At 41.5% G+C, this 9,999-nt stretch overlaps 1 protein-coding gene across 1 annotated transcript; it reads right to left on the reverse strand.

The window, feature by feature from the left end:
* Positions 1–3,078: 3,078 nt before the first annotated feature.
* On the reverse strand, positions 3,079–9,055 carry Tyw2 (tRNA wybutosine-synthesizing protein 2). The gene is made up of 2 exons (XM_026407760.2): positions 7,592–9,055; positions 3,079–4,294 (listed from the first exon to the last, which is right to left on the reverse strand). Exon 1 carries the CDS (start codon positions 8,922–8,924, stop codon positions 7,614–7,616), a length of 1,311 nt encoding a protein of 436 aa, XP_026263545.1. The 5' UTR covers positions 8,925–9,055; the 3' UTR covers positions 3,079–4,294; positions 7,592–7,613.
* Positions 9,056–9,999: the final 944 nt, after the last annotated feature.

The following is a 9,999-nucleotide window of genomic DNA, read 5'->3' on the forward strand; positions in this document are numbered from 1 at the left end:
GGTGTGTTGATTTCCTATTGCTGCTGTAACAAATTACTGTAAACAGTGGTTTCAAATTCACTTTCTTATAGTTCTTTTTTTTTTTTTTTAAAGAGAGAGTGAGAGGGGAGAGAGAGAGAGAGAGAGAATTTTTAATATTTATTTATTTTTTTTAGTTCTCGGCGGACACAACATCTTTGTTGGTATGTGGTGCTGAGGATCGAACCCGGGCCGCACGCATGCCAGGCGAGCGCGCTACCGCTTGAGCCACACCCCCAGCCCCACTTTCTTATAGTTCTGGAAGTCAGAAGTCTAAAATCCAAGTGTCAGAAGGGCTGTTTTCTTCCGGAGGTTTCAGGGGAAATTCTACTTCCTTGACTTTTTCAGTTTCTCAAGGCCACCTACCACATTCCCGGGCTCATGGCTCCTTCATCACTCCAACCTCCTGCTTAAGTTGTTGCATCTACTAGATGAACCTGCCTCTCTCTCTTATATAAGAAACTTTGTGATAATCCAGGATAATCTCCCTATGTTCAGAGCATTAACTTAACCAGGCCTGCAAAATCCCTTTTACCTGTAAGGTAACATATTTGAAGATTCCAGGTAGCAGGATACGGACATATTTGGGGGCCTTTGTTCAGCCATCCCATAGTGGGAATTCTATTTTTACTCTTTCATCCCCAAATACATATTCTATCTATATGGAACACAGTACCATATGATGGGTATTGATTCAGTGTGCATACTGAGTCCTGGGGTGGCATTTCCTCTTCGGGAATTCTCTTCAAGCTTTTGCATCAGTTTCAACCTCAAAAGTTTTTTTACACCATTCCATCTGATCAGCATTTTCTGGGTCATGTGTATTACATGATAGGAGCCGTGGATCCCATGGTCATTTGCCCAGTGACACCCCTCCTTTGCTGTAAACCAGGTCCGTAGGTCAAAGGCAGTTGAGTATTGATGGATCAAACACCTGTAAACCTTGGACAGTATTTTTGGCCGGCATCGTATGGGCAAGAAAGGCAAATGCATGTGGAAATAGGCAGTTTGTTGTCAAGGTGCATCAGTGCACCTTCCAGGATGGAGGATCCAGTATAACCTGATGACAAGTAGCTTGGCTTCCTTGAGGAGTGGCACTAGATCAGAGGCAGTGGTTAACATTAAGGAGTGGCTACTTGGCAAGTGAAGCAGTGCTGTTGGCCTCTCATGAGCTTGCCTCCCTGCAAGAGGACTACTTTGTTCATGAGCCCATTGTGCCTCTACTGGGGGAGTTGATAGATATGGGTGCTGAAATTCACCAATGAAGTCTTCCTGTCTGATGGTTGCTTAGTGCCTCTTACACAATAGATTAACTTTAGTAGGCACTATCACACAACACCAGGATCTTTGTGTTCCATCTCATGATTTTCTCCACAGCTACTTCTCCAGTTTCCTTTTCCCTATATTCCATTCTTTCTCATTCCAGACCCCTGATCAGCCAGCTAACCTATTTGCCACTTGCCATGAAAGTATACTCTTACTTCAGGCCACTTCTTTTCCCAAAGTCAATGAACAGGAATACTGCTTTTGGAAGCATTCCCCTCACTGTTGTCTTTTAAGACCACTACTGAGTGAGCCCTAGACGGGAGCAATCCATCATTGTTTTGAACTGATAGTCCAAGAAAACTCAGCCAAGTTAACTACCCTTTTTTTGCCTCTATCTACTAGCTGTAAGAGCCCCTCAAGTGGCCATAACTGTGAGCTGACATATAGACATTGTTAAAGTTATACCACCTGCCTATGCCACCTGTTTTCTCTGACCCTTACTGTCATCAGTTCCAGAGGGGGGTTGACTGGTGAGTCTGACAAAACCCAGCTTGTGGTGGGAAACTGACCACATGATCACTTGATATGCTCAGATCCTACTAAGGCCCATTATCATGCACAGAGCTGGTGGGGGGTTTTGTTTTTCATTTTTTTTTATTTTCATTTTTAAATTTTTGATATGTGGTTTGCTCCTGCAGATGATGAACCTTGCTTCAGAACACTTATGTTCTGTGTACCTTGTGATTCTCCCTCTGGAGCTTGCCATAAACTTCCTGGCTATTTTTCTCTTCACAAGTACTTTTACCACAGAATCTCCTGGATTGAATGGCCTGTGTGAGTGAGCAACAGTACTAATTACATTGCAGGCTTTACCTGCCATATAGCCTTTACGTGCTCTGGGTCACAATGAAAACTGGTACTTTTCAGCCTCACCCAGTTTATGAGTCAGAACAGTATCCCCAAGTTCTGAGTTGCCACAAAGAGGCCTGAAGAGCTCAGTATGATTCTTTCATGGTGGAATAATTTGGGTGAATGAGTGGATGACATGCAATGATTTGTTTTTTACTGTGAAGGAGATATCTTGGCCCTTAAGAAAACTACTGGATCCTAAAAATATAATTGTAATAAAAGATATTACAGGCTGCTGGATCTTATTAGGGATTATTCCCATTCTCCAGTGTATACTATGCTTACTGTTTATCTGACAGCACAGTGTCATCAATGTAGTAGGTCAATGTGACCTTTTGTGGCATGTTCAGACTATATTATTATAGAAGATGGAAGAGTTACATAATCCTAGGGCAAGACTATAAACGTGCACCATTGTCTGTCCACCATGAATTCTAACAGCTTCTGCTCCAGTACCCTTAGGACCAGTTCCATGCATATGTTCATGTCTCCTCTTGGTTTGTGTTGGCTAGGTCTATCTCCTTTGCCACAGGCCTATTTGAAATCGATGAAAGTAGGCACCCAGAATGAGAGGGAAAGAGTTGCTTCATTATAGTGTTGCAGGACTGTTGTTTTCGGTTTTTTTATAACAGGTTTTGTTACCTTTGAGTTTTTTTTAATTAATTTTTTTATTTATATGTGACACAGGAATGCATTACAATTCTTATTACATGTATACAGCACAATTTTCCATATCTCTGGTTGTATACACAGTATATTCATACCAATTCATGTCTTTATACATGTACTTTGGATAATAATGATCATCACATTCCACCATCATTTCTAACCCTATGCCTCCTCCCTTCCCCTCCCACCCCTCTGCCCTATCTAGAGTTCGTCTATTCCTCCCATGCTCCCTCTCCCTACCCCGCTATGAATCAGCCTCCTTGTATCAGAGAAAACTTTTGGCATTTGGTTTTTTGGGATTGGCTAACTTCACTTAGCACTATCTTCTCTAATTCCATCCATTTACCTGCAAATGCCATGATTTAATTCTATTTTATTGCTGAGTAATATTGCCTTGTGTATATATGCCATATTTTTACTCCATTCATCTGTCAGAGGGCCTCTAGTTAGTTCCACAGTTTAGCTATTGTGAATTGTGCTGATATAAACATTGATGTGGCTGTGTCCCTGTAGTATACTGTTTTTAAGTCTTTGGTATAGGACAAGGAGAGAGGGATAGCTGGGTCAAATGGTGGTTCCATTCCCAATTTTCCCAGAAATCTTCATACTGCTTTCCATATTAGCTGCACCAATTTGCAGTCCCACCAGCAGTGTATGAGTATACCTTTTTCCCCACATCCTCGCCAACACTTATTGTTACCTTTGAGTTTTTAAACATGTTTAAGTAAGGCTTTTAAAAAAAAATAGAAACTACTAAAAAAATAGGAATTGGGGTAGTCTCTCCACCCATATGTATCCACTGACCTACCTAATGCAATAGTGAGCAGGAGAAGGCAGGGAAGAGTGCATGCAACATTTAGTTGGAGCCTTAATTCATTCAACATTTTTTTTTTACTTTTGATTCAACCATGACCTTTAAAAAGTCAAGAGACAAATATCTATTTTGACACTTTTTGGACTGACATTGTGTGTGATGATCAAGAAATTCTGTAAGTTACTGTCATGTCTAATCAGAAAAACATGTCATTGCATTTTTAATACTTTAATATTCCCTTCATAAGTAAGCATTCTAAACAGTTTTAGCAAAAAATTCTTATGTGCTTCTCATATTGATATTTTTGTCAACTGAAGTACATGTGCATAGTATTACTAGAGTGAATTTCTAAAATGACTTTGAAAGTACACAACTATTACAAACTTTAAAGTTTAAAAAAACTGGTAAAACACATGAGAAAAAAAGATGACTGTCAGGGAATTGTACATAAGCCTTGAAGGGTGATGATTCATCAGCGATGAAAAGTATACCAAATGAGTCATACAATTGCTCCAGCTACTGCCTGAAGAAAATTTCCAGGCTGTGGCACAGGGAAGGAGAATCCAAGTGTAGGCCTAGCCAGGATCCCAAGGCAACTGGAGTTCACAGAGTAGAATACTAGACAGGAGAGAAAAGGGAGAGGAAGAGAGAGAAGTAATAATAGTTCTACACACTTTTGCAAAAAAAATGAGAATATATGCCAACTCATTCTGAGGCCAGCCTTTCTTTCATGAACATAAACACATTCTTCATTATGAACCACGTATATGAGGCTAATTTCTTGCACAGTACCATGTCACACAGTTGTTGGAAATAAGGATGGATAGATTAAAGACTCTTGGGAGGTTGAGTGTGCCTTAAGTATATTCTAAAGCATTTTAGAACACTGGGATTCTGATAAACTGTGAATTTATAAAACCTCAGTTTAACCATGTCCTATTTTTACTTAAGACATTTCCATGACGCCCCTTCCTACTCAACTTGGCTGCTTGGTTAGCACATCTTTACCCCTTGTCTCTTCTTCTCCCTTTATTTCGGTCCCCAGCCCCTCTACTGGGCACCTGCACACCCTGCCTTCACTCCTGGAATGCTGTCCCATGGTCCACTCACTTAATTCTACTTGCTCTTCAGCTCTCAACTATCATGTTTCTGGGGCAGCTCTTTCTGACCTTCCTGACCACGTCAACCCTCCTCCTGACTTCCGTTTGCACCATGAACCTCCCCTCCCAGCATTTACTAGAATATGAGTTGTTACATGAACTGTATGTGAGTGGTGTGATTATTTGATTAAGGCCTATCCATGGAGACTGGGATTGTTTGTTTACTATTTTATTGTTGTCTGGTTTGCTTATTATTTTATTCCCAGTGGTTGCCACAGTATATGATATATTGTTCAGGCTCAAAAACATTTGTGGAAAGGTGAAGAGAAGGAAAGGAGAATAAAGACAGACCATGGAGGCACAGTTTATATTTCCACAGCATGTCCACCAGATGGCAGCATTAACCGTTGCAATATCTGAAAAGGAACTTTGATTTCAAAATGCCCTGTTTTGGGTGTGAGCATTCCCCCACTGCTGGTTTTGTTACCTCTATCATATGTCTTATACATCTGGCCAATCCACTATTCAAAATACCAGGTAGAAGTATTTATTGCCTGTAAGTTAAAAAAAAATACAAATCATAACTTAAATAGGTCTGTTTATATGAATGTGGGAGTAGGGGTGGGTTTGCAGATTTATTTTTATTTTTATGTGAAAAGAAGTTTAGCAATTAGAACTTTCAGGGCTGGTGTAGTTGATCAAGGATATCCTTAGGAAATCGAGTCCTACAATCCTACTCTAGCATGCCTGGAGAGATGGCTGCTCTTCTTCAAGGTCAGAGACCCCAAGTCCTCCCTGGGGACTTCAGCCTTCATCTCCTTGCTACTAAAGACACAGGGGAGGCAGCCCTTCTTTTTTTAGGAGAAAGAGGGACTCAGATGGGTACAGTGAGTAAACTTCAGTGTCTCCTGTGGTGAGTGGATTCACAATGAGCCCCAATGAAAGGGGAGCCCTTTAAGAATGTGGAGAAGGGGCTAGAGGAAGGACTCAATAGCAACTGCATGGTAAGCCCAAGAGAATGTTTCCCTGAAGACAGAAAAGGCCTAGCCTGAAGAAGAGTCTAAGGAGTTCTTACTTCCTCTGCCTTTACCTGATTTACCTCAACTCAAAGTTAAAATTCAGCTCTAGCTTTCCTTCCTAAAGATTTTCCAAGTTTTCTTATTTTTTTTCAATGACATTTACTTTTAACTGGTAAAAACATAAACATTGTACCATGTAATGTTTCAATATATGTATACACTATGTTATGTAATATTTAAACCTGGTCCAACATCTGTCTCCTTAGTTTTCATTTCTTTATAATGAAGACATTCAAAGTCTTCTAGCTTTTTGAAATACAGTACACTACTATTATCTGTATATAACAGCACACTGGAACTCATTTCCTCTAATGGTAATTTAGTTCCATCCAGTAACCTTTCCCTACTGTCCCCAGCCTCTGGTAGCCACCTTTCCATCTCAACTTCTAAGAAATCAACTCTTTAGATTCCATATATAAGTGAGATAATGTGGTACTTGTCTTTCTGTGCCTGGATTATTTCCTGTAACATAATAATTTCCAGTTTCATTCATATCATCACAAATGACAGGATTTCATTCTTTTTGATGGCTGAATAGTATCCCATTGTGTATAGGTACCACATTTTCTTTATCTATTCATCAGTTGAAGACACTCAGGCTATTTTCATTTCTTGGCTATTGGGAATAGTGCTGCACTGAACCCAGGAGTGTACCTGTTTCTTCAACATACTGACATTCTGATTCACATAAACTAAATGTATAGAAATCCCTCACTGCCAAATTAGGAAATGTGGTTACTGCATACAAGGCTGACAATGAATTAATGAAGTAGATATGCCAATTACTCTGATGATATGTTAATTCACTTAAACCTATCAGCTACCCTACAGGACATGTATGATCGTTGACCTAATATACAGGTGAAGAAACTAAATCTTGCCTCAGGTCACACTTACATAGAGCCAGGAGTTGCATAAATGGAGCCATAGTGCTAACAACTGACAGTGATTACACAGCTTAACACTAGAAATTTGGATTTCCTATGATTTAGGCAGTGATTTTAATCCTTTTTCTACCACGACAAACTTTATGACATCTCCCCTACATTCATTTAGGAATGCTAAATTGGAAGAATGGAGTTAATTACCCCCACTCTCATTCCCTCCCTAATTTAGTCATAACAACAAAACGGCATTGTCTTGATTTGGATTCATACTTGAGTCCACTGATTTTATTTTTCAAATAAAATCATCTCACACCATCTCACACTGTAGTCCAAGCCATCCCAACCTCACACCAGGACAAGCACAGAAGCTTCCTCACTGGTCTCTTCTCCAGCAGATTTCTCCAGTAGCTAGACTGATTTGGGGAACAGTATTTTCCACTTTAGAATAACCAATACTTGTGTATAACTGCTTATTAGATAACAGCCATGTGAAATATTACAAAGAAACCCTAATTTTTTTCAAGGAAATCCATGACCAAATGAATATTGAAACCATGTACTCAAGGTCAGAATGAGGTCAGAATTCTGAACTTTATGATTACACAGATTAAACTTATTTTTAAAAAGCCATGCTGTTTTTCCTAGATATTTAGCACATTCCCAATGTGATCAATGGAAGTCAAATGAAATTATTTGGGTTGGTCTAGAGTCTGCTTTCAAGCCACAAAATATTTAAAAAGATCTCCAGAAAAAAAAAAAAAAAAGAGAGAGAGACCAGCCTGAGTTAAAGCCTTAAGGGCCAGCCTGAGTGAAGCATTAAGGGCCCCTTGGATCCCTTGTGTCACTCACTGAATCCACCTCCTCTAGTCAACTATAGGACTGGGCGACATTCCAGATCCAGAACTATGTGATCCACATGGGGAGCATAAGATTTCACCGGTTGGATGTGCAGGATTTGTGTCTTCCATGGTTTCCCATGCACCTGCTGAAGAAGAGTGGCAATTCGAGTTTCTGCAGATTCTGCCCACCTTTGCCACTCTAGCTTGGTGGCTTGTGAAAGCAGTTTCCTCCTAAAATCTCTGGCAGTTCCATTTTCCCATTCATTGGTGATAATTTTCTGAGGATAAGGCCAATGTTCTTTCTCCATTTTGCTACTTCCAGGAGGCTGGGGATTCTTCCCTGGGAAAGATTCCACATTTTGATGGACATGCAAAATGCCCCCAGTATCCTGTCGTAGCACCTGGCAGGCAATGGGCCAGCCTTCTTCTGAACTGGGAATCAGACCCAGGTTCACCCTATCTGCAATGCTTGAGAGCTTCAGCTTCCTGTTATCCCCAAAGTGTATTTGGCACCGATCTGCTACTCCGTTGATCTCCAGATTATTTCTCAGAGCGACTACAGCATGGGGGTTCCACTCACAGGCGTGGACAAAGGCAGCACCAGCATGAACTAGGAAGGGCAATGTAAAATAACCAATCCCTGCATAGAGATCCACCAGCACTTGTCCAGCACAGGGCAGCGATGCCACTCGCAGCTTTTCAGTGATGTTTCCGAAGGAGAACATGCACTGGGTCACGTCAAACTTATATCGGATGCCATTATCCACATGCTCTACCCAGCCATGGTCGCCATGCAGCAGAGTCACCGCTGGAGTTCGAGTGCCATCCGGGAATACCCGCCCTCGTTTTGCTAAACGCTGGACGCCAAATGCCAAGGCAACGGTCTCCCAGAGTTCTGGTCCCAGATTTTTCCACTGCTTGTTTTGGAAACAGTCTTCATTCAACAACAAAAGGTTACCATGTCGTTGCCAAGATCGGGGCAAATCAGCCTCCAATTCAGCCGACCACGCCACTCCCCGGCCCTCTACCCAGCGCCTCACCTCCAGACACAGTCTCTGGGCAGGCGAACAACCCTGGGCCTTCTTTGAAGGAAGAGGATCCAGGAGCTGCGTCAGCACGCACGTGCTGCCCGGGGCCACGCGAGTCCTCAGCTCCTCCAGAAGCTGCGCGGGGAGCGTCTCCCCCAGCACCGGTAGCGCCACGGTGCCGTCGGGCATCTTTTCCACGCGGTGCCGTCTATCCAAGAGTTTCTGCTTCTCGAGAAATTCCCTGTACCGCTGAGCGAACCGCCGCTCGGTCACAACTGCGACAACGGCCACGGACGTCCCATCTTCCCTCTCCATGCTGTGGCGCCCGCATGCTTTCCAAGCCTGTAGCACCACTCCGGGAAGGCTAGGTTCACCTACCTCGGTAAATTCGCGGACACCTCAGGGAGAGATTCCCACGCCGCGTCGAGGCGGAAGTTACGTCAAACAAGCCGGAACTAAATATACAGATGCGGTTGACGATTGGTGATCCCGTTGCCCTGGTGAGGCCGCTTCCGCCATCTTTGTTGTGGTCAACTATTAGTTACTACAAGCTAACAATTCGGAGGAATTTTACGGGGCTTACAGACGTCAGATTGTAAAAAGTTAACCTTGTGTTATAATTTTGGACAAAACATATCTCACATGTTCTACAGGTGTCCGTGTAAAGCTGAATATCTACAGCAAAACTAGTGGGAAAGTAATAATGTATTGCCCTCCAAATACATTATTTTGTGACCTCCAACATTAATGGTTTTGTAAGTCAATTAAGGGCAAATGAAGCTAGAAGGTTTGTTTAATTTTTACCTCAGCTCAAATTCAAACAGTGCAAATCGGAACCTTCATGCACTCTGTTTAATGCTGCTCATGAATCCAGAGAGACAGGTGAGCTGGAAATGATCGGCTGAATTTGCAGAAGGGCTGTCTGTGGTCTAGTGTTGCTAAAAGTCATCTTATTTCTAAAAGTGAAGAGTCAGATACAACTTTCCTTGCAAAGATCGTCATCAGTTCATTGTCCTGCAGTCCAAAAATCAAGTGTTTAGAGGTCCAAAGGATCTGAGCTGAGGTGAATCATGTCATCTCTCAACTCTGGAATCTCCATTTTTAAAATGGGAATTACTTTAGCTGTCTTCAGAGATTGCTATTATATTGATTAAATAAGTTATATATAAAAATGTTTTAAACAATGACTAAGAGTCATACTCAAAAAGATATAATGTAACAAGTTGTATTGATCATATGGCAACTATTAAATACCCATTGAAGTGCTTTGATAACCCTAAAAAGAACAAAGATGGAATTCACTACAGTTGAATTAAAATAATTCAAAATTATAACTTTAAAGAGACCCATTTATACTTACCTCCCACCATTCTACAGATTAGGGCTCTGA

This window comes from Urocitellus parryii, chromosome 7, assembly GCF_045843805.1.
Source record: "Urocitellus parryii isolate mUroPar1 chromosome 7, mUroPar1.hap1, whole genome shotgun sequence".
In the NCBI taxonomy this organism is placed as follows: domain Eukaryota; kingdom Metazoa; phylum Chordata; class Mammalia; order Rodentia; family Sciuridae; genus Urocitellus; species Urocitellus parryii.

Excerpts from the sequence above, each read along its gene's own strand:
- Tyw2 (XM_026407760.2), bottom strand. The coding sequence starts at position 8,924 with ATGGAGAGGGAAGATGGGACGTCCGTGGCCGTTGTCGCAGTTGTGACC.